Source organism: Enhydra lutris, unplaced genomic scaffold, assembly GCF_002288905.1.
Source record: "Enhydra lutris kenyoni isolate GAN:26980312 unplaced genomic scaffold, ASM228890v2 scaffoldscaffold16, whole genome shotgun sequence".
Lineage (NCBI taxonomy): Eukaryota > Metazoa > Chordata > Mammalia > Carnivora > Mustelidae > Enhydra > Enhydra lutris.
Window position 1 is genome coordinate 19,871,099 of NW_019154100.1, and position 25,610 is coordinate 19,896,708.

Consider the following 25,610-nt stretch of genomic DNA (forward strand, 5'->3'; position numbering starts at 1 on the left):
TTTTGTCTATATTGAAGGACCAGGCTTTGTTAGTTGAAGTGCAAGTTTCTGCCTAGCATGTGCATAAAAATATTGACTGAGTCTAGAGTGTGTCGGACTATCTCTGGCTAAACAGCAGTTTTTGTTTTTGTTAAATTTCTATTCTGTCACAGACTAGTGGTTTTATAAAATACATTAAATTACTATAAAAATAAAATAAAAATTGAAGATACACAAATTTATGTTAGATCCAATAGACATAAAAATAGTTTGTCTAATTACTATAAAAGTTTCTAAATATTTGCTCTGAATTTCTATATAGACCTCTTCACAGTTCATGAACAGTTCTTGAAATGTTACTGACCCCATAAGACACACTTTGAAACATTGATCTAGATTAATAACTCTGTGAGGTGCACATACATGAAGTGATCAGCATTTTGGTGATAATCAAATACATTAAAATCTATTGGTACTTATGTTCTTTAAGAAATAATAAAGAATTTATTTCAACAACTTCTACAGGTGCGTGTAAATAAGATTTTAATGAATTTACTTCTCAGCCAAACAGTAGCCTTTGTTTTTTTTGTCGTTGTTGTTTTTCATTTTTTTTAATCTGCTGTTTGTTTTTAAGCTGATACTTTACAAAGGAATTAACTATTGATTTTTTGTTATAGATTTGTTTTTTATGCCAAAGAAGACTGTGCTTTATGTCAGTCACTCAGTTAGGCCTAAGCAATCCATAGGATCTGAACCTTACATATACTCCATTTTTCAAATGTTACTATAGTACTTTACTAAGCAAATCAGTGTCACATTCCTGCATGATGAAATTTGGTTCATTGTTACTCATCTTAAATGCGACTTAGGTCTTACTTTCTTCTAAATGTTGTCAGTGTAGTACTGTAGGCTTCTCCCGTTTTCTTTCAGCGAATTCAAGGTCGAAAAGCCAGCCTGGAGGAAATACAGCTTGTTCATTCTGAACATCACTCACTGTTGTATGGCACCAACCCCCTGGATGGACAGAAGCTGGACCCCAGGACACTCCTAGGTCTGTATGGGTCTCCATTCTACTGAGAACAGCACATTCCAGCACTATCATTAGTCAATGCTGTTGTCAGTTCAAAATACTTGGCAAGCAGTGTGACAAAAAAAATCAGCTTTTCCAACAGCTCTGTGGAATGAGTCATTTACAATAAAAGCCAGTGTAGATTAAAAAAATCTCGCATTAGAAAAAATGATAATGCAAGTTCCATGATGTTTACTTTTAAATTAACCTTTAGTTGAATAGTATTTGTTCACTATTTTTTAGCCTACAGGAATGGCTGCATTGTTGAGTTTGTTTGCTTACATTTTTAAACTAAATGCTTATGTTCTAAACAAAAGAAAAAAAAAGTTGTCACATTTTTATGCAAATTTATCTTCACCTTTTCAATTTCTTTTGTGTCTTTCAGTTTTTTTCTATGATCTTAACAAACAAAGGTCATAGTACCAACTTACTTTAAGTTAAAACCCCTTATTACTCTGCTAGAACACTGTGTTTTATAGTTAAGATAGCATTTTTTTTAAAAAATTATTTTTTAAGTAATCTCTATACCTAATGTGGGGCTTAAACTCACAATCCCAGGATCAAGAGTTGCATGTTCTTCCAACTGAGCCAGCCAGGCATTTTGCATTTTAAATCTTGGTTTAATCTATTTAATGAATGCCTTAACTATGGAATTAAATAGTAAAGTAGATGGCGAAGTATGAAATTAATAAATATAAATTTTAAGTAATATATAATCCTCATACATTTACCATCAGATTTTAAAATAAAATTTATGTTTCAGACATAAACTTACATGAGTGATAAAACAACAGATTTCAGAAAAGTTTATGACAAAACCTAATTTTAGCCAGAACAGTTAATACTAATTATATTAAATTCATTAATCTTTTATAATGAAATAATAATACATGACATGACAATGTATGCTACCAGGATCATGTTTTAAGTATTTTAACTAAAAAGGCATTTTAGGACTTTTTCTTGTCCCTTTCTTTCAAGTAAACCTATTGTATCAGATCCAAAATATTGGACTCTTTCACCCAATTCAGTACTATTTATAAATGGTTTATGTTAACTGACCCTAAAGAGTTCAAATACAAGGATATGGGGGCACCTGGGTGGCTCAGTTGGTTAAGCATCCAAATCTTGGTTTCATCTCAGGTCATGATCAAGCCCCCATTTCGGGTTTCTCACTCAGCATGGAGTCTGCTTGAGATTCTCTCCGTCTCTCTCTGCCCCTTCCCGACTTTGAGTGCTTATGTGCACAAGCGCGCACTCTCTGTCTCTCTCAAATAAATAAATAAATAAATAATCTTAAAAAAAAAACACAAAAAAACACAAAAGGAAGTATATGATGTGTAGGCAGGCATCTTGTAAAGCAGTTATAAAGTGAAATTAAAAGTTAACCATTATAGGGGGCACCTGGGTGGCTCAGAGGGTTAAGCCTCTGCTTTCAGCTCAGGTCATGGTCCCAGGGTCCTGGGATCGAGTCCCACATCGGGCTCTCTGCTCCACGGGAGCCTGCTTCTTTCTCTCCCTCTGCCTGTCATTTCCTCTGTTTGTGCTCTCTCTCTGGCAAATAAATAAATAAAATCTTAAAAAAAAAAAAAGTTAACCATTATAATGCTTCCATTCTGCCTTCTTAAAACAAGTGACAGGCATCCCTAAATTGATGAAGTAAAGGCATATGGGTGAGTGTATATGCATGCATGTAGGGTGGGTAGTGGTAGCTTGGAGAGAAATTGACAGAAATGGAAACTAAAGAATACTGGATTTTTAGAAAACATGTTAAAATTTGATCATGAGAAGTAATTTGTATAGTAGAATTAAAGTTATATGTTAATGTAAAGGCAAGTCGGTCCAAACATAAATAATCTATGTTTTTTTTCCAACTTCTTTTGAAGGAATCAGCCTTTGAACATGCAAATCTTTTACATATAGTACTTCTTTTGCTCTGGATACTGTTTAATAAGTGTCCTTACTTTAACATGAATTAATAATCCCATCTAGTTTACTACAAAGATCAAGTAAATTGAACGTTAACTTTCATGGTTTTAAAAGGTAAAAATACTCGTGTAGTTAAATAAAAGAAGCTATGTCCATTTTGATTTTTTAACGTAGTAAAAATCTTCCTAATTTTTTATTCTAACTATGATCTCAAATGATAAATCAACCTAGGTATAGGTGTAGGTACTTGGGGTTTAATTGGGATAAACTTACACATAGGTGTTTGAGAGAAAGGACGTATCTATAGAAGAAATGAAGAAATAAACTTCAAGTCCAAACTGTTATACTTAGGAAACATGGCGATACAAATTTTTAATGAAATTTGACACTTTTGAACAAAACTCCTTTTCTCAAAATAGTCAACAAATATATCATTTTAAAATGTGATGATTTAAAAGTGAATTCCAGTATATAATTAGAACCTGGACAAAGGTCTTTTTCATGTATGTTTGCCATGAAAACACCAAGTATCAATTGTTGAGTTTTTAACAGGATTTTTTTGTCACTGTCCATTGATGAAGTTTTATTGGACTATACCCATCCCCATTTTTTTAAGTTTCTGTTTTAATTCTAGTTAGTTAACATACACTGTTAATATTAGTTTCAGGTGTATGATATGGTGATTGATTCAGCAGTCTGTACAACACCAGGTGCTTAGCACAGCAAGTGCAGTCCTTAATCTCCATCACCTATTTAATCCACTCCCTCCCTTTCTCTGGTAACCATCAGTTTGTTTTCTGTAATTAAGAGTCTGTTTTGTCTCTCCTGTGTGTTTCTATTTCTCTTTGCTTGTTTTTTTTTTTTTTTGTTTTTTTTTTTGTTTTTTGAGAGCGAGAGTGAGGGGGAGAGAGAGAGAAAGTATGTACTTGAGAGCCAGTGAGCAGGGGAGGGGCCGACGGAGAGGGAGAGAGAGAATCTTAGTTAGTCAGGCTCCATGCCCAGAGTGGAACTTGACTCAGAGTTCAATCCCAGGACCCTGAGATCATGACCTGAGCCAAAATCAAGAGTCCAACGATTAAATGACTGAGCCACACAGGCGTTTTCTCAAATTCCACATGTGAATGAAATCATATGGTATTTGTTTTTCTATCACTGACTTATTTCACTTAGCATTATACTCTCTAGCTCCATCCATGTAGTTGTAAATAGCAAGATTCCATTCTTTTTTATGGCTACGTAATATTCATTCTTTATATATACCACATCTTTATCCATTCATTAGTTGATGGACACATGGGCTGCTTCCATATCTTGGTAGTTTTTACAGTTTTAATTTAAATAAATTGGCCATATATGTCATTAGTTTTTAGTATTTAATGTGGATAATATTTGTACAGTTGGTGATTTAAGTTAGCTTTAGATACACATGAGGAGTTCCATAGGTACCTCTCAGGGATCGGTGCAGCAATTTCAATATTGTGTGCAGGCTACATGAGTAAAGATGAATAGGGATGTTGCACTGTTACATCCTTATTTTAAGCACTAAATTCAACTTTTGGGGGGAAGATTTCATTTATTTGAGAGAGAGGGAAAGCACGCATGCACGTGCACATGGGAGCTGGGGAGAGGGGCAGAGGAAGGGGAAGATGCAGGCTTCCCATTGAGTAGGAAGCCTGAGCAAGGCTCCATCCCAGGACCATAGGATCATGACCCAAACTAAAGGCAGATGCTTAAATAACTGAGGCACGGAGGTGCCCCTAAATTCAACTTTGATAATACCTCTGAACTACTTCAGTTTCTCATGTGAATCCAGAAACTTAGCTGTTTTCCCTAATTCAAATTCTAAGTGAATAATCTCAGTTTTTAAAAATCTCATTCTTTTAAAAGTTCAACTTTTCCTCCTTTTTTTGTTCCTTATGAAATTTGTTGTTGTTATTTAATTTTATTATCTTTTCTTTTTTATGAAAGTTGAATTTTTGTGGCTTTGTACTTATATCTAAAAGACCAGTTTAAAGTTGCTATGTACAAATATGTAGAAATTTATAATCACTGAGATATTTTCCCTCTCTTTAACCCTTTCTTTCACTCCCATATATCCTTCTTTCTCCCCTAGTCCTTCCCAACACAGAGGGAGAGGGGTTGGTATCTGTCATTGTGCATGTAGTTGTGTGATTTTCTGAGTTAAAATGATTTTACTGTTTTTGATAGTTACATTCTGGAGTTAGGGAGGAAGGATTTAAATAAAAGTTCATTATGACCAGACCTATCAGTCTTTGTATCTTGAAAGATATCTATAGCTTATAAAATGAGTAGATTTGAAAATGGGCACCATTTATCTCTTTAAATACTCTAGGCCCTGTAAGGTGACACTTTAAAAACATTTTCTCCAATCATTTCTGGTGCAGGGTTTTCCTTTGCATTAATATTCCTGTTATTCAGGATAACTGTTTCAGTTAACATTATCTTGTAGCTAGCTAGATCTGAGTCCATGGATAAGGCAATGTACCATTATTAAAAAAATAAATCCAGTCAATTCAGTGAATTAAAAGTTTTTTTACACATCACTAAATTTAAATTATTGATTATTTGGCTATTTTATAGTATTGTAAACATTACTAAGTAAAAATTCTTAAACAGCTTATTATTTATTTTATTCTCTTAGAGTTTAATGATTTTTAAAAAATACTTTAAATTTATTACATTGCAGTATCACCTTTATCCCTTTTCACTGGCTGTAGAATGCAGAGTTCAAAGGTTAAAATATACAGTATTATATATTTTAATTTCACATGTGACTAATACATCCTTGCAGAATATTCAGGAATACAGAACTATTGTTATGAGCAACAACCACTTAAGGAAATTTTGCCCTTCTCCAGGCTATCCATAAATTTTTTTAATGTATTTTTTATTGATGTCATTATTCTAGTTGTAAAATTTTTCCATGGTTTCCTTATTTTTTTTGTTGATTTCTCATTTTTTTCTTTTTTTCCTAGCTTTATATGTAATGAGATGTCTTATTTTTTCATTTGCACTTTAATTTTTCTTTATCATTTCCCATCCATTAGCAATTACATTTGAAAAATCAACACAAACAATTTATTGTTTACAAAAAAATGTTTAAAAAAATGTTCTTCTTTGACAACAAAATCTAGTTAGACTTTTGCTGACATGTCATGTGAAGTTTAACACAAACCTATTTTCAATTTTCATTATTTCTCATTTTGTTGATCATCAGTACAACAAATGATTTGGGGTAGAAATTATCATTGCCTATTCCTTTAATTACTTTGCAGGGAGGTTTAGGAGTGAATATTCTTGTTTACTCTATTAAATGTAGATATGTAGAAAATGAAAATGTAGGTAAACAAAATGATTAAAAATTCCATGAAATGCCAATTCTAGGAGAAAGTCACAAGCAAGACCTTGGTATACATTTTAAAGAAGATGTATTTCTATTTACATTATATAGATTTCCCAAAAAGGCTATCCTTATTATAGTGTTTCCTGACTTGTTTAAAAAATGTGGACTTTGAAGAGGCTTATAGTATACTTTGTCTTAATTATATCTGAAGTAGAAATTGAGAATCTGTGTATTTGAGTAGATGTTTTAATATTTAAAACATTTTAAAAATGACAGTGTTTTTCAAAAACTTATAGCTCAAAACATCACTTTAGAGGGATATCCTGAGAGACCGGCTGAGTTATTTTAAGTAAAATATATATATATATATAAAAGATGTTGTGATATATTAAATGATGTGTAGGGCAGCTAAAATTTTTTTGAGACTCAAATTTCATAGGTATATGTTTGTTCATGTGGGGCAATAGACTATATGTATAGTAATAATTCATTTGCTTAAAGTTTGTACCTATATAAAATTTGATTAATTTTCTTCTAAATCAAGTAATAAATATTATGTGACATGATATTATGTGTTAATAAACTAAAAATTTTTAAATTACAATTATATTCCCTATTGATTTATTTTTTACATGTCTTCTTAATGTATAGGTGATGCCTCTCAAAAGTTTTTTTCCTCATTACCTTGTGGTGGACTTGGGGTAAGTATGAGTTTGTTTACTGTTTTAAATGGCCAAAAATATCTCTTTTGATTTATCTATTCAGACTGTGTGTCAATAAAAGTTATCCTAGACTTCAGGATTGGCTAAGTAATTTGTAGGGCTCAATTCCCAGTAAAAATGCAGATCTCCATGCTCAAAATTTATTAAGAATTCCAAGATGGCAACACAGTGAATTAGTCCAACTATTGGGCCCTTCTAATTCTAGGGTTCTGTGTGACTGCACAGGTCACATGCCATAAAGCTAGCTTTGCTAGACTTATGTAGCTGGGGAAACACAAGAAGGTTTAGCAGTTTTGCAGTAGAATTCTGTTCTCAATAGAGTCACACTGAATATGCAAGTACATTATATTCCTGATGAAAATAGCATTACCTTCACAAAGTGCTTTGCATTGTAGCACATTTTGTTTGTGAACCCCTAGGGCCGTTTTTGTCTTGAGTAATTAACAAAGCCTTTTTTGACCCAGGATATTTATACCACATTTCAAAGACAAATTTGTTTGAATCCAATGACATGTGAAGAAAAATGTCTACATTTTTGTGGATAATTAGAACACATCCTTTAACCTGCAATCTGTTTAAAGTTAACCCTTAGCAGTAACAAAGTCATCCTGTAGAACTAAGTGTTAAGTCATGTTAGGACCGCATAATTCTAGATCAGGTTTCAAGCACTGAGGAATTTAAATCAATTAGGCTTCTTGGACATTTAAGGGAAAGAACTGTGTATGTCATATTTTAGGCAATATTTTGCTATAACTAAATTTTATACAGGGAAATCCCACATATTTTAAGTTAATTCTATCATTTTAGTGATTCTAGCCTTCACAAGGATTATCTTTCTAGTCCTTCACCTATGATTCTGCCCTTTCTAGAAATAAGAATGGCAACTACAACAACCAATATCTGCTTGGATTTTACAGTTCGCTAACATACAACTGAGGTTCATAAGAGCTTTGTAATATAGTTCTTACTATTAATACTAATTTGCAGATGAGAAACTAAAGGCTCAGAGAACTAATGTCATTTTCCTGAAGTCACAGGAAAGGATAAAATGCTAAAAAGTGTGAAGTTGATGTGCATGTCCATGTGTAGGTATTCTAAAAAAGAGTTCTTTAGGTCCTTCCATGGTTTTCATATTCAACAGGCTGGCCACAGTCCCTAGAGCCTAGGAGTGCAACAATGTGGCTGGTATAGCATGGTCCGTTTTGTGGCAGCTCAACAGTGAGCTTCACTTTTTGACCCTGAGCACAAGACAATCATCATCCTACATAAACCCTTCCTTATTTTTAGCAAACCCACTGTGAAGCCAGGAACTTGAAAAATCATTTGTGAAAGCAGAGGATAAACTGACTTTTAAAATAGGTTTCACTGGTTTTTGTGCTTATTTTCTAAAATCCCAAGTGCTCATTTTAAGAGAGTGGCTGATTACCTGCGAATGAAACAAAGCTAATAACTAATTAGAGGATACATGATGGTGACATGATATGGCTCTTAAACGAGTGATGGTCATCAAACTCCCACCCCTTTACACTTAATTCATGACCCAGAGCTGAAATGAGGACAACTCCTTAGGATCCATCTCCCAAGTCTGACTTGGATTGTACCTGTACTACATTGTCTTTGAACACAAAGTACTGTTACTCAACTGCTCTAAACCTGTACCAAGGTAACTTCTTATTCTTCAGCTGGAACTGCTCTAGTGAACTCTTTGAAGTGCCCAAGGAATGAAGAGTGAGTACTGCTTTTGTCCCTGTATGTCCAACACAAAGCATAGTCAGTATCATAAATTAAGTCCTTGCTAATGTCCCCAAACATTGACTTTAACCTTGGTGGCAGCAATGGTAGTATCTAAATCTAGCTACAGCAAGCAGAGGCAGAAGGTGGAAGACTGGATTGGTTGGACTTCAATTCTGGAGAGTGCTGGAGAGAGGCACTTCTGTTTATCAGATTGACCTCTTAGTCTTCTGAAGGTCTTCTGGGGGTTTTATGTAGGTCCAGGTGAGTGTGAACATGTGTGATGCGTGCATGTGCATGCACAAGCTTGTTCATGTTGGTACCCTAGAGAACGAGTTTGATTTGACCTTTTTTTTTTTCTTTCCAGAAACCAAGTTGTGTTCTTAGGTATTCAGAAACCTTTTAGCCCCTCAGATCTTGGGTTTAATATAAGTCCTCAGAGAAACTCTGCATCCTCTAGATTTGTACCGTCCAAATTTTTACTTTGGGGACAGTCCTAGATGTATTAAGTATACAAAGAGAGCCAGTATGAAGTGAGAGTGGTCCAGCTTCACAACATGAGGCACTTCAGAGAACTTGGAAAACACCAAAATTGCTCTTGTGCTAAGGCACTCTTCCAGTTCACATGATTGGCTTAAATTCCAAAATACTTAGTGCTCCCCAATAAGTAAACTCTAGTCCCTAGAATTTATACCATGCTACTGGATGGCTTAATTATATACCTACTGAAAGCTGATGGATTCACTGGCTTTTGGGAAGACTACCGGGGACATTGTAAAATCAGAAAATCCCTACTTACTAAATTTTCTCCTAAAATTCCATGTGATAATTTAAAAATTTTTTAAATTACAGTATAGTTAACATATAATGTTATATTAGTTTTTGGTGTAAAATACAGCAATTCAGCAATTCTAAACATTATCCAGTGCTCATCATGATAAGTGTACTCTTTGCCTGTGATAATTTGCCAGTAGTTGGTTAAGTTGCTCAATGGGCAAATGGTATTTAAGGTGCTTTAAAGTACGTTTTCCAGAATTGCATTTTGAGCAACATTTGCAAGCGTTTCTAATTCCTTTGTGTTTGGTTCTCATTTTGTTAGTTACTATGGTATGACTCACTTCTCATTAGTGTGTGATTGCAGTACAAGAAAATGCATCAGTTGCAGAGAGCATTTTACCAAATCCCAGGACTTAGTCATCATCTAATGAAATAGATAATTAAGGGACTCTGGACATAAAAGCCAGTGCAGGACCACTTTAGTACTCATTCCTAAGGGTCTATCACTAAAAATAGTGATCATTTTTCTGGCCATCTGACCTGCTGCTGTGTGAAGAAATCTTGAAATCATTTCTCAGCTTTACTTTTCCCTCTTCACTTGATAGGCCACAAAAAAAACCCCACAAAAGCAAGGACGAGCAGGCTTTTATGATAATGTCGTCATCAGCTCCCAGCTTCAAACGCTTCTGCGGCTTTTGAGTTGTCATTTATAACTTGGAACTGAATCGACCCATAATTCCCTTGATACACTTAGAGAAATTGATAACAGACTCTGCACTTCTTTTATGGCTCGGAGGAGGCAACTCCAATCACATCACTATTGGCAGGCAATATTATTTTTTGACATGGTTGTAAAAGTATAAAGGAGCTTATGGCATTTGTTTAGATGAGGAATGGGCTCTCCAGCTGTGCTGGGGTTTACAGGACCAGATTAGTGAGAAGCAAAGGGAATATGATGTTTGCAAACAGGATATGATTTTATATATAAGTTTGGGTTTCATGCTCTGTTCCCTGGGGGAAGCCCTGCAGACAGCAGAGAATTCCACTTATATCCTACAAAAGACAAGCTCCTGGTGCCAAAAGGCAGAAAAATAAACGTGGTCAGTGGGCAGTGTCAGACCCCTTAATTGGTGGAGGAGGAGCTGTAGAAGAGGCAGAACAATTCCCTAGGAGGAATGAGGAATTGCCAAGTATGGGCAGAATCTGGGACCGCCTAACTGGTCAAAGATGTGCCAAAAAATGAGGCTGTATGAGGTTTAGTCAAGGCACCTTCTCCAGCAGCAGCTCAGTCAATCTGTGAACACGAAACTGGCTTTTTATTACAAACTTTTATTCTGCCTATATTCTATTTGATTATTGCTATATCTGACACATTGTGGAGGTTAGAGATGTCATTTTTGTGATTTGGAAAGGGGGAGATGGGGAGAAGGACTAGGTGGTTATGGGGAGGTAATTTAAGGCTCATTTCAGTTGCCCTGAGGTTTTCAGCAGACATTTCAGTTATGTATTAACTATACTTACTGTACAGGAGGCAGGTTTGGATGAAATGTCTCAAGCTTTCTTTCATTCTGTCAGATTAAAAATGTAAGCTCTGTCCTCTGATATATAAAATTTACTTATATATAAATATTTTATATGCATACACTCAAAAGAGAGCTGCCTGCTATTTTCTACTACATTTGTATCTTTGTATTATTTTACCCATTACACTATATTGGGTCTTCCCCAATAACAGTAAAAAAAAAAAAAAAGTTCTAATGGCAAGTCTTTTAAAGGACCTCTCTGACTTCCTCTTTTGTATTATAATATCAGGAAATGATTAATTTTATGACCAAATCTATAGACATACAGTTAACTTCAGGGTAACAGAAATACTTGATTAATACATTCTTATCCTGCTATTCAGAGTGGTCTTCTCTGAAGCATAATCAGTATTTAGAAGGCGTAACATATGCCATCATATGAAGAGTGAAGAGCTAGAAAAAGATGACTTTTTGCCAGTTATTAGATAAGGTGTGGGAATGCAAAGACTAATGAGACCACTTTTCTCAGATGCTTATAGCGTATTCATTGTGCTGATTTGGACACATGTGCTATGGGAACACAGAGGCGGGGGCTTCCAGAACAGAAAGAAAGAAGGGCATTGTGGGGACTATTTAAGTAGTCATAAGCTAAATAAATTTTCAAGATGATTTTCAAGATGAACATATTTGTATGAGTTTGTGGGAAGGGATATGTGCAGGGTAGGGGGGGGTGCATATCCAGGCATTAATTGTTTAGGCCATAATAACACACCATATTCTTAATAATCACACTAAGGTATTGCTGATTAGTAAGGAATCTTATTTCCCTAAAGCAACAGCAACAACAAAACCTACTCTTTATGCCAAAATATGTACGTTCCGAAGTTTCGGTATTGAGTCAGGAACCCCTTCCTTTTATCATAAGTATATATGCATTCTGTGCTATTCCCACCCAGTTATCCTAAGCAGACGCAATGCCTGTTGTTACATCTGCAGAAGGAGGTGGGGGTGGTATGTGTTTCTTACATGTACTAATCAGGATAATGTTGATTTTCTTTGTATTAATGCTCAGCTCAAACCTGGTTTGCCAATCAGTGCTTCATTTCTCCACTGCTGCTATCAGAGATGCATCGTAGCCCTCTTCCCTCCAAAATAGTGAGGATCGACTAAGATTCAGGATCTGTCTTTTCCCCATCTCTCCTTCTCCTACGTGGATTTTCATTAGTTTTAAACTGGATGCAAATGATACTAGCAGGAACACCGCATAGCACCTGGAAAAAGTAAAACTCATAAGAAGCTGCCCTAATGGAATTGTTTCAGAATTTTGTTTCATATTGTTGATTCCACAAAAAGATAATGTTGCCCCAGCTAAGGAAATTACAGTACAAAATATTATGCAAGCTAGGAAATTCCTTCTAAATAACGAAGGAATTTTCCAATATTGCGTAGATTATGCTAATGGTATATACTCGATAATAATTGTAAGGAAATAGATGACATGCCCCACAGATATAAACATACATACATAACTCTATGTTTACTACAAAATGTAAAATTGTATATAATCTTTAAATGTCTAATGTTCATTGCAGGGAAGAGGACAATTAGAAATGAAAACCTTGGGCGCCTGGGTGGCTCAGTGGGTTAATCCTCTGCCTTCGGCTCAGGTCCTGATCTCAGGGTCCTGGGATCGAGTCCCGCATCGGGCTCTCTGCTCCGCAGAGAGCCTGCTTCCTCCTCTCTCTCTCTCTCTTTCTCTCTCTCTCTCTGCCTATTTGTGATCTCTCTGTCAAATAAATAAATAAAATCTTTAAAAAAAAAAAAAAAGAAATGAAAACCTTATCTTCCTTCTTAAATCACTTATCTGTAGTATCTCATTTGTGATTAAATTTCTGTTTCTTTGATTTTATGAAAAGGATACATTTTGAAATTCCATTTTCATTTTCTTATTTCAAGTACACATGAATATAAGACAGCTATTAAAATTCTTCTGTTGTCAACATGAGATATCTTAAAAATGCCATCATCAAAGCTTTACACATGTGTTTTTTACATTCTCAGGACCACAACACCTATAAAAACTATATGAGCAACACTGTCAACCAAAAGAAAGTTGCCTGCTATTTTCTACTACATTTTTATCATTGTATTATTTTACCCATTACACTACATTGGGTCTTCCCCAATAACAGTAAAAAAACAAAACAAAACAAAAAAACAAAAAAAAAAACCAAAAAAAACTAATGGCAAGTCTTTCAGTTGCATAGAAGAAGAAATTATATCCATTTCTGGAATTTCTTGTTCTGTAATTTTTCTCTGGTCTATAATTCGATTTCTCTAAAGAAATTGAAACTTAAACTCTCCTGTTGCTAAAGGTAAATGGATTTGATGAACATTAAGCTTTGAATTCCAGAAATTTATAGTTCAATGAAACAAAAAAATTAAAAAGTACCAAGAAATTAAAAAGTACCTGAATGAATTTGAATATACAATCATCTACTGGTTTCCACTTCCAGCCATCAAGAAAACATAAGGCCTGAGTTTAGATGAACATTTAGAGTTAAGAAAGGAAATGAAATTACTTAGAAAAAAGGAATCTTTGGTCGTCTTCTAAGTTGTGCAGCTTGGAATGTAGCTACATCCTGTCCCATCTCACCTTTTCACTTTGATGTGAAAAAACTGCATTAATATTTTCATTTGTCATATTTCTACCCTGGATACTTCCTGATGCAGATATTCATCCCTATAATAAGCTAATATCTAATACAAAATATTGGTACATTATTGGATTTGTCTTAAGTATTTTGACAGAGAAAGTTTAGTAAAGTGTAACTTCTAAATTTTCATATTATATCATTTTCTTTCAAAATCCAAAACTGAAATAAACTAAAATATAGTTTATATTTTATATAGTTTATCTTGTTTACTGAATGGTTGAGCCATAACAAGCAGTTCATGGCAGATTTCCTCAGACTTAATCATTCAAAACTCCTGGGTAGAACCTATAGCTCCTGACTCCTAGGCTAGCAGCATCATTATTACTATACAAGGTCTTATTTTAAGATCTAAAATAACAAGTAAAATTAAGGACTTGAAAGATTAAACAATGACTTATCTTAGCAACAAAGCATACATTAATCATATTTTTAAATTTTTTAATGAAGACTATTAAAAGACTATTGTCTTTGAGAATGACATGTGTCCAAAATCATTTGGTTAATTTATTTTGTTACCATATTCTAAATAATATGATGCATATGGTCTCTAATTAGCATTTACTGTGGACACATGTAGATATCTTTTAAAATGATCCTGTACCATTTTGAAGTGTTTCCATTCAAAGAAATAAAAAACAAGGCCTGAACTTAGTGAAAGTCTTCGCTGCTAAAGAGATTACTCTTTTTTCCCTTTAACCTATTGCCTCTCCTTTAGACATTTCAACATTATACATTCAATTATTAATAAATAGGTATTCAAAGACTCCTATGTGCTAAGTGTGGAGCAACCCTAGCTGCATATTCTTTTAAATTTCTTATTTTCTTTTCAGTTCTCAGTCATATCCCTTATTATACTTACCACTTTGTGTTAATCTTCATTCTTTTATATTCATGACCTTTAGTGAGAGAGACCTGGGAGTCCATGGTGATATGGACTGAAGGCAAAATATCTGGTCTTTTCATTGAACAAGATCCAGAGTCATTTTTCTAATAGGATATTTGTACAAGACAGTCTTCCTTTCTCAGCTTTCTTTGACAGAGGCATCATTTCTTCATTTAGAGAGCTAGTGAGTGTACTATTCAGGGTCAACTAACTATTCTATTAAAAGCAAGTATGAAAGAAGTCAAATACCCAATACTAATTGGCTTTAGACTTAATATACTTACAGCTTCTGGAAGCTACCTCAACTTCAACTGGAAGCTACCTCACTCATTTATTCACTTGTTTACATAATAAATATTGATTGATTATTATAAGCCAGGAACTGTAAGTATAGTAATGAGTAAAGTAGAAGAAAAATTCTATCCTGGTGGAACTTATATTCTTGTAGGGAAGACAGATAAATATGAATTAGTTCAAATAAATGTGTGAAATGATGAATGTTATGCAGAAAAGAAAGCAAGGAAGGAAGATGGTATGGAATCTGGGGATAGAAATGGTAGTTAATGGGAAGTGTTACCTTTTGGAGCTTAGCACTGATGAGTGAGGGATGACCTGGGAGTCCTGGCTTCTTGTGGTGACTAACTTAAGAAGGAATAATAGGGGCACCAGAGTAGGTTTGTCAAGACTGCTCAGAGTTCTGGGTCCCCATCTTCACTCCTGCCTGTGAAGATGTGACCATCTTGTGCTACCTAGGGTTGCTCTATCCAGAACACATAGAATTTCTGGCCTCCTTTTTGACTCCTGTATTGAGGTGTGGTAGATTTACAGTCACACCTCGAGATCCTGAAATCTCTTTTAAGATCTGATCTTGTAGGTATGGAGGAGCTTGAAAGTGAGGGTGCAATTATCCAAGCTGTGGCTGTGAGACATCTGGGTAGCTCCGGATCTTAGCAGCATTTTGGGGGTTCCCAGTCCGTAGGAACATTATATGGACATCGTTTCCTATATAAATTGTGCAGCTGAAAATTAGATACAATACTCTAACACCTGCCCATTTTCAAGTATATTGCAAATGCAGTGACATTTGTGTTACATTTCCCAGGAGTTCTTCATGTACATTTTAGCTGCTTCTTTAGTAGACACTATTATATTGTGTCCTCAGTTATCTCTAGCTGGTCCTTGCTCACTTATAGCTGAGCTGCTAGATTCAAGGTAACTGATTTATTTACCCCATTCAATGCATGAAGCAGAGTATGATGACTTCTCTTTTGTTCATGACCAATTGTGTGTTGTGCTATCTAGCACAAGGAATACAGACTTTGGAGTCTGAAGTCCAGGCCTATATTTTTCTATTAACTTTCTGTTTGTGATACTCAGTATCTTCAGTATTAAATGGAGTGAATCAATAAAAAGTTATAGCTAAGCTATAGAGGGCTATACTCTAAACATCTAAGTAAAATTATAATGCTTAACTTTGATCCAGGAGGTTGACTTAATGAGGGGATGATCTATTAGGTGAGATGTTCTGGCCTCAGCAGGGCCAGAGAACACTTTAAAGCCTACCTACTGGTTTTCATAGAACTGGATTAATTCAGTCTCACATCAGAGAGTAGCCATTCTTTACATGCAGCTTCCAATGATAACCTACCTCACATCTTTTAATCCTTACAGCATTCCCAAAAGTCTTATTACGAAAGGTGTAACTGAGGCTTCCTATTCTGCAGAAAAGGAAACTGAGGCTCAGAGAGGGGAATAACTTGTTCAAGTCACACAATTAGGTGGTGAAGTAGAAATTTCCCCATTCTCAAGCTCTTAACCCCAGTATGGTGCACTCACAACTCACCATAATGTCAATCTCATATGATTATCAACACTCATTTCCCAAATGAGAATAATCCTAGCCATAAGAAAGCACAATTATTTCTTTTACCAAGAGCATTCTCTTTATTTTAATTCCTATGAAATATTAAATCCACGCACTCAGACATCATTAATTCGGGGTAAAAATTGTGAACCTCTATACAGCATTTTAATTCAAACTAGAACAGTGAAAAACCTCTGCCCTTGAACCAAACTACTGTGGGAAGAGTTAAAGAGAATCTTATTTCACACATCTACTGGGTCAGAGTAATTTTTTTAAGCTGTCGTGGTAGGAACAGGGCTCTAACTTGTACTGTCTAGTGGTTACAAGGATTAGCATATTATGAAATATCCTTTCCACAGTATGTTCGTCAGATTAAAAAAAATACTGAGGTGGTATTGCTTGGCTGTATCTCTAATGTAGTCTTAATAGGACTGACCAGTGGATTACTGTGATTGACAATAATAAGGACTCTTAGATTCCTTGATTGACCACATAATGCACAAAAATTGATACATTATTGGCAAATCCTTGAGTCCACTAGTACCTTAAGAATCCTTAGAGTCTCAAGATGTAGCATGTTGTCACTAAAAATATGTTCTTATTCTTATCACTGGCACATAAACAGCAAAGGGATACTTTTCTGAAGATGAAGAGTGACTTAGCAATTGTACATGCAAGGTCAGTAGGGCTGCCAGAAAGCATTTGATCATACTGGAAGGGGGTTTGTGGTACAGCATTAACGTACATGGCATGCCCCCTGTCTCTTCCAGCTGCTGCATTAATAGTTCACGCCTTCTTTCCATATGGAATATTGGTCACAGTATTCATTCATCATATCCATGGTTTTACTTGGAATCTGAAGGTCCTTCCTATAGCCACACTATTTCTTTTTCATCTCACCATGACTAAAGAAGCTAAGGTGTGGGCATTATAACCTACAAGTGATCCCAAGGGAATGGGCTGTCATTCATGTGTTCCTCCCAGTGTTGAACAAAAGAGAGAAAGCATGTGGGTTTACCCACCTATTGTCATCATAAATCGATCCCAGCTCCATTTCAAAAGTCTCAGGATTTCAGCAGAACATCTAACATCATATGAATATATATATTCAAAGAACTGGCATGTTGTATCACATGGGAGAAGGGAGAACGCACATAGTTCAAGGCTGCAGAGCCAACCAAAAAATACAATGAAGAATATCATAGGTCCTTAGCCCAAAAATATGACTCTCAGCATTATCTTATGGGAGGAAAAAGTAAAAGTCACATAGAGTTATAGAGGGCTCTTGAGAGTTTTTGAAGTATTGCTACCTAAATAATGGCAGAACTCACCCTGAGTGGTTTTATGATTTTAAGGGATATGTTCTTCTTTCCAGACCTGGAGTCAGAGAAATCATCATTGCAGTCTCCCTTTTAGTAATGATTTGACTTATCTGAGCCTCTCAGTTTTTTCTTTTTCTCTCTTTTTTTTTTTTTTTTTTGCAGAGGGTTGAGAGCTCACATGAGTGGAGGGGGAGGGCAGAAGGAGAGGGAGAGAGAGAATCTTAAGCACACTCCACTTTTGAGTGCAGAGCCTGACACGGGGCTCGATTTCATGACCTTGAGATCATTACTTGAACCATTACCTGAGCCATTACTTTACCCAGGGTCCTGGGATCAAGCCCCGAATCGGGCTCCCTGCTCAGCGGGAAGCCTACTTCTCCCTCTCACACTCCCCCTGCTTATGTTCCCTCTCTCTCTCACTCTCTCTCTCTCTGTCAAATAAATAAATAAAATCTTTAAAAAAAATGTTCTCTAACTCTAAAATATGGATTCTAATTCAGTAGAACTGGATGGGACCTAAGATTCGGCTCTCTTACAAACACCCCATACGTAGGATGTCAGTGTTGATGATCCATGGACCACACTTTGAGTGACAAGATCCTGTGTGACTGTGAATGGGCAAATGATTTAATTTTTCTGGGCCTCCATTTATTTACCTCTGAAGTAGAGGTGATTAATGAAACATGGTTTATCATCACTTTTGGGGATCAAATATAGCATTACTGTGTGGTAATACTTTATCCAAATTTAAATCAACTTTTTAAAAGATATCAATTTTTCTGGAAATATCAGATAGTAGCCTCCAGTTAGTTTGGCACTGAACATCTGGTTGATTCAGACTTACAGGGATGGGATGCCTGGGTGGCTCAGTTGGTTGAGTGTTTGACTCTTGATTTTGGCTCAGGTCATGATCTCAGGGCTGTTGGATTGAGCCCTGAAATGGGCTCTGCATTCAGCAGGGAGTCTGCTTGAGATCCTCTCCCTCTCCCTCTGCCCCCTCGTCCCCACTTACACTTGCTCGCTCTCTGTTTCTCTGTTTCCCTCTCAAATAAATAAATCTTAAAAAAAAAAAAAAAAAAAGATTTGCATGAGTAGCTTGTCTCCTTTGGGCAAATAGTTATAAGACATGGAAGTTTCTATGAGGAGCAGGGGTGAACCATGACAACAGAGGTTTGGGGCACTAGGGGCACCCCAGATGTTGCTGTTTGTCAAGCCAGAGGAAGGAGGCACTTATTGCTAGCAAATGAAAGCTATAAATCTAGGTGTGGTGCTAACTGACGAAGAGAGAAGAGTTCTTCATTAAATTAGTGATGTAATGCAGGACTTTAGTACGGAGGGGATTTTCACATTTCAGAATTTTTAGCCATAGTCAAACCCTGTCAAATATATTACACAGAATTAACTTTTTTTAATTCATTCATTAATTCACTTGACATTTGTTAAGGATCTATTATGTGTCAGACCCTGAAGACACCCATAGCCCTGCACTAATGCCACTTAACATCATCATTAAGAAAAGATCTATATAACACTCTATCGAAAATCTTTTTTTTAAGTTCATATCTATATTTGTCTGCTCAGCCTGCCGTAAAAGGATACTACTAACTGGGTAGCTTAAACAACAAATTGTTGTTTACTAACAGCTATATAAATACAAGGTGTTCCTAAACAATAGCTCAAATACCCCGATGAAGTAAAAATTGATGGCTTTCCAGGCTTCACAGTCATCCTGCGTTTGGAGCATCATATAACTAGCCTGTACTGCAAAGAAATCCAGAAAGAACAGAAAAGAAACAAATACACACAAAACAAACAAAACAAAAATGGTACTTAAAAGAACCTGATTAACTTTTAAATAATCATTCCCCCTTTTTTCTTGAGATGCTAATGCCCAGGGTAGAAAAATATGTGCCTTTATCCTATCCCTGACAGCAATGAAGATTTGGTCAACTCTACGTTGTTTTAAAAATATGTCTATTTTTATAGTTCTAGAAATTAGAAGTTCAAGATTAAGCTGTAGGCAGGATTGGTTTCTCCTTAGGCCTCTCTCCTTGGTTTGCAGATGGCCAGTTTTTCAGTGTCCTCACATGACTTTTTCTGTGTGTGTGCGCATCACTGGTGTCTCTTCCTCTACTTCCTCTTCTATCTAAGGATACCAATCACACTACTTCTTTTAAAGGCCCTGTGTATAAATATGGTCACTTTGGGGTTAGGTCTTTATCATTTGAATTTTGGGGGAGCACAATGCCATCCATAACAATATCCATATCTATGATTGACTTTGATTGAAATCCCAGTTTGTACTTTATTAACCCTGTAACTGTTCCATTTACCTAAGCTCTCTTTTGTAAAAGAGACTAAAAATATCTTTATTAGGCTATCATGGGGAATAAATTAGGTAATGTTTCTAAAATGTTTAAGACAGTGTCCAGAACTTAACTTGGAGCTCCAGTCTGTCTCCTACATCTTTCTTTAGATACTGACTGGAGATGTTTACTTTATGCTTTTTTGGGTAATTAATTTGATTTTATTGTCTCTTCCACTGAATCTACTAACAAACTAGGCTTTTCTCTCTCTGAATCTTTCCTACTCCCACCCCCACTTTTACTCTTCCTGGAAAGAAAATATATACTGGAATCTCCAGCTCTAGACCCTAAGAGTATAGGCTTGAGGACAGAAAAATATTGAACTTCTTAAATACCTCTTAAGTAAAGAAAGGTAATTATTCTATTTCCTAAAACAAACAAATAAGAAATTTGACTTGCAGATGCCATTATACATACTGTATAGAGCTTAAAACAGAATAAGCTGTGTAGAAAAATTAAAACTGAAGTTTCTCAGAAATTAAATCAAGCTGAAATGATTTCAGTGATTTAAAAATATTAGATAATTTCTAAGTTACCAAATCAGGATACTGTCTGCAGAAATAGCTGATCCACAATGGATGATTAATTTAAATGATATACTTTACCTGTTGTAATGCAAAAGTTAAAAAAATGCTTAATTTCTTTCATAGTTTAAACTTTTATATAGTGTGTGCCTAAAATGGCACAGAATTAGTACTGTGATGAAAACCTGTTTCTTTGTTGAGTCTGGTGTCTCTCATGAGGTTCCTATGGGCATCTGATCATTATTTAATCTTAAACTCAATTATTCAGAAATGCCCCGTGGCCCAAGCAGCAGCATAGCATAGCAGCAGCTGCTTACTCAACTGCTTAGTATTGGCTGAGGAGTTTTAGTTCCCAGCTTTCAGGGTGAAATATTCAAGGCATCCGTGGAAGAATCATTGTACCACATTAACCATGCGCGGTGCATATGAAACCTGTTCTGTTAATGGGCAAACTAGTATTTAACTCTGGGAATATTTCCGAAAAGAATCAACAAGCTGCATTTAGATTATACAAAGGAGACTGTGCCTAAATTCCTTTTCTTCTAAGTCATTCTCTTTTCCTTTTAAATACTTTCACATCCACTTTCAGTACAGGTAGCTTAATTTCTATCATGTGCGGCATTTCAGAGCAATAGTTTTGTTTCGGGTGCCAATGATTGAGCTATGCTGGATGTGCTTGGAAAAGGCCAGCATTCATTCAGGAAACTCCAGTTGAACTAGATCCATATGCAGCTTAAAAAAAAAAAAAAAAGTAGCTTTCTGATTAGAAGTAGTTTCTGGCTTGCAGCATTATCACAGATGATTTTTGTTTTTGATGTGTGGCGGAATAGAAAGTAATGTTGGAACCAAAACCCCGGAATTTTTTTTTCTTAGTGAACATTTACTGAGAGCTTACTGCTTTCACTATTGTACTGGACTATATTAAGCCCTTTGAATGCATTGACTAATTTAATGCTAATAATAATCCTATGATGAAGGTAGTATAATCCTATGAAAAGGGTGATATCATCTCCATTTTTAACCTAGAGCTCATCTCCATTTTTATTTAGAGCATGGTTAATAAACTTGTTCAAGTTTGAACAATTTGCTAAGTGGTAATTTTAAGGTCTAACTCTAAAGTCAGCCAAACAGATAAAGTGATATTGCACTAAACATTGATGAAACCATTGCTAAAGCTAGCACCCAAAAGAATGGAAAAAGATAGAATAGTCCAAAAACTGGCTCCTTGGAATGTCTGTAAAGAAGCTTATCAGAAAACCCGACAATTTCTCCGAATTCTGGGGTTACAAAGGCCTTTAGGTACAAGCTATTGGTGGAATTACTAGACAGATTATTGGTAGTCATTCTCTCTTAGTGTATGACTTATCTTGTGCAGGATGATTTATTAATAAAACTCCTAACATGGGTGCCTGGGTAACTTAGTTGGTTAAGCATCTGACTCTTGGTTTTGGCTCAGGTCGTGATCTCAGGGTGGAGAGATTGAGTTCTTTGTCAAGTTTGCACTTAGTGGGAAATCCTCTTGAGAGTCTTTCTGGCTACCTCCATCTCTCTCTCTCTCCCACCTCCTGTGCACACACAGTCTCTCTCGCTCTCTCTCAAATAAATAACTACAATCTTTTAAAAAGGGTAGGGGCAGTAATTTAAAAACTAACACAAATTTCTTTTTTTTTTAAGATGTATGTATGTATGTATTTATTTATTTGTTTGTTTATTTTAGAGAGCGTGTGTACATGCGCACATTTACAAGTTGTGGGAGGGGCAAAGGGAGAGGGAGAAAGAAAATTTTCTCCGGTAGATTCCCCGCCGACCAAGCGGGATGTGGGACTCGATTCTATGACCATGAGATCATGACCTGAGCTGATAGCAAGTGTTAGTTGCTCAACCAAGTGAGCCACCCAGACACCCTCCCTAACACACATCTCTAATTTTACCTCTGGCTTAACCTTTTCTTTCTACCTCTCTTACTCAAATAGAGTTCTGTCTGTGTACAGTTTGGAAGGAGAGTCCTTTCTCTATGAAATCAGTGCTCCTCAAATTATTCAGTGGCAAAGAACAAGATTTTGTTTACTTATTTCCCATCATTAAGCAATGCTTTTATAAAGTGCAATAAAAAAGAATTACTAAAAATGAGATATAAAAAAATACAGAATAAAAACTCATTCTTATTGGATTGAACAGGTATAAAATTCTAAACAATTGCTGTAGAAGTTGCTAAATGCTTGCTTTTGTTTATCTTATAGAATGGGGCCACCATGGTTCCATGGGCAACACTCTGAGTAGCAGTATTCTAGACCAGTAGTTTTTGCTATGGTTGAATTTAAATAGACCATCTTGTTCTTTGTTTTATTTTTGTTACATATATTTTCGCTTTTCTTTTTCTGCTTCTCTTTGGATTGAATATTTTAAAAAATATATATCTTTTATATCCACTACTGGCTTGTTAGTTTTTTAGTCTATATTTTTAGTAGTTTCTCTAGCATTATACCTATTAATACATATCAAAGTTAGCCTTCAGATAATATTACTCTACTTCATATATTAAAATCCTATAGCAGTTTGTGTCCTCTCCTTCCATTCTACATAGTTTGTTGTGATACATCTGATTTTTACATATGCCATAAACCACTCAACAAAAGTTTTATTATTTTTGCTCTAGTCAATGTTTTAAAGAATAAAAATAAGGAAAAAGGTCTCTTTTACATGAATGCCTTCATTATTATCATTTTTAGCACTCTTCATTTCCTCAGTGATTTTCTTTACCATTTTTTGTAAGTCAGGTCTGATAGAAGTATAATACTTAAGCAGATACTTTTCTGAAAAATCTTTATTTCACCTTTTAAAGATTTTTTTTGAGATATTTTTGTTAGCATAGAATTCTGATTGACATTGTTTTTCTTTTGAAAACTTGGAAGATGTCACTCCATTGTCTTCTGGGTTAAATAGTTTCTGCTAAGAAATGTGCCAAAATTCCTGTCCTAGTTCAGGATTTTATGTGATATGTCTTTTCCTCTGACTGCCTTCAATTTTTTTTTTTTTTTAAGAATTTATCAGTCTGTGATGTGCTCCGTATAGTTTTGTCTGTATAAATGAAATAATGGCATTTTTATTCTAGTTATAATCTGAATCTTTTGGATCTGTGATTTCACTATTTTTTAGAAGTTCTCAGTCATTATCTCTTTAATATTTCTTCTGCTTTATTTTCTCTTTCCTCTTTACAAGAATCCATTTACCCCTGTATTAGTCTGTTCAGGTTACTTGCCTGACTTGTGACCTTAGCTCCAAGCCCCTCCCCCACAGTTAACTAATTAATTATTTATTTAGCATTTTTTACTAGGGTAGATGTGTCAGAAATATGAGGCTACATTTTTAAATGCCTCTGGCATTACTGCGATTAATAAGCTTCAAAGTAATTTAAAAACATTGCTGAATTGCATGTTTCACCATTGTATATTTTCTCAAGTAACAAATTTTAATGTGCAATGAAACTTTGCGTAGTGCTGTATTTGTAGCATTTAGTTGAAATGTTAACCTGAGCATCATTCCTCTAGTCTTATCCTCAGGCAAAGCTAGAATCCTTTATAAACACACACCCTTAGGAGTTAGAGTAGTTAAACTCTCCATTTCCTACTTCAGAATTTTCAAACTTTGTGTAGAAGTAAATCACTCTAGACAGCAAAAGTTATGCACTGATACCCCAGAAGCCATATTTAGCACATAGATAAGTTTCTTTTAGCATGGCCGGGGAACTTTTAAGAGGGGAATTCTCAATATTTAAGATTGAAAAATTACATCAGGGGCCCTGCCTTTCAAATTTGCCTTACATTACGTTACATCTACATTACCCAGTCTGACCTCTGGAGTCCTTTAAACATGTGGCTGCTACTTGAGCCCAAATTTGTACCACTTCTATATGTAAGCCTCTCTAAGCTATTTTTTTGTGCTTTTTCCTGTTCATGGATTCTGTTTGTCTATATAAAGGGTCACCAATATCCCTTAACACCAAGGAAGTTCTTCACACTTCAGTTAATATTTAAATTATAGCTGCTGCAGATCTGAGCAAGTATTTAGGGGGAAGCTTGCTGTTGTTATTTAAAACCACAAATTCTGTATATTATTCAGTGACAGAGCTTTCGGAGAATTAGCTTACTTGGAACTCTGATTATTTTGTGCACTGTGTGTCACACTTTTATTTTGCTCTCCATTTTTGTGTGGTCAGTCTCAGAGTAAACAATTTTTTAAAAAAGGAAAAAACTGAAAGTAATTAAGTGGTTACCGGAAGGATATGCACATGCACAGAGCCTTCTGAATAAGGGGAGGGAGTGGCACTCAGGAAGCATCTTGATTTCTTGCCAAATCCTGACTGTGGATTTTGGTTATTTTAATCCATGCTCTTAATTCAGAGTGAAGTAAAAGAAACTATGAAAGCAGTGGTTTTTGAAATATTGTACTCAGCTTTCAGATACTGAGAATCTCTTTTCAAAGGAAGTGAACATTTGGAAGTGTGGATATATTCACAAATAGCACTTAGACATTTTCGCTAAACAAAATAACTCATGACTACTCAAAGGCAGCCGGCTATCCATTTACTCCCATCCTTACATATGTGCGGGGACAAACCCAACATTCTCATCAACAAACATTTTCTCAAAGACTTAATTTTTAATAGGTAGAACTTGTCTGTTTCTTTTTTTTTCTCTCTCTCTTTGGTATAGATGCCAATAATCTTATGATGTCCTTGATCTTTTATTTCATCACTGATATATAATTACTTCTTTTTTGAAATCATTAAAAGAAATTTCATTGATGTATGAGGAAAAATAAGTTGAGATTGAAGCGAAAG

At 35.3% G+C, this 25,610-nt stretch overlaps 1 protein-coding gene across 4 annotated transcripts in view; it reads left to right on the forward strand.

The window, feature by feature from the left end:
• LOC111147209 (histone deacetylase 9) overlaps positions 1–25,610 on the forward strand; it is a 926,500-nt gene that overhangs the window by 664,212 nt on the left and 236,678 nt on the right. For all 4 annotated transcript variants that reach the window (XM_022503097.1, XM_022503098.1, XM_022503099.1 and 1 more), the window contains exons 16-17: positions 910–1,030; positions 6,993–7,042. In XM_022503097.1, the coding sequence (XP_022358805.1) occupies positions 910–1,030; positions 6,993–7,042 (171 nt within the window). The remainder of the gene's footprint in view (positions 1–909; positions 1,031–6,992; positions 7,043–25,610) is intronic.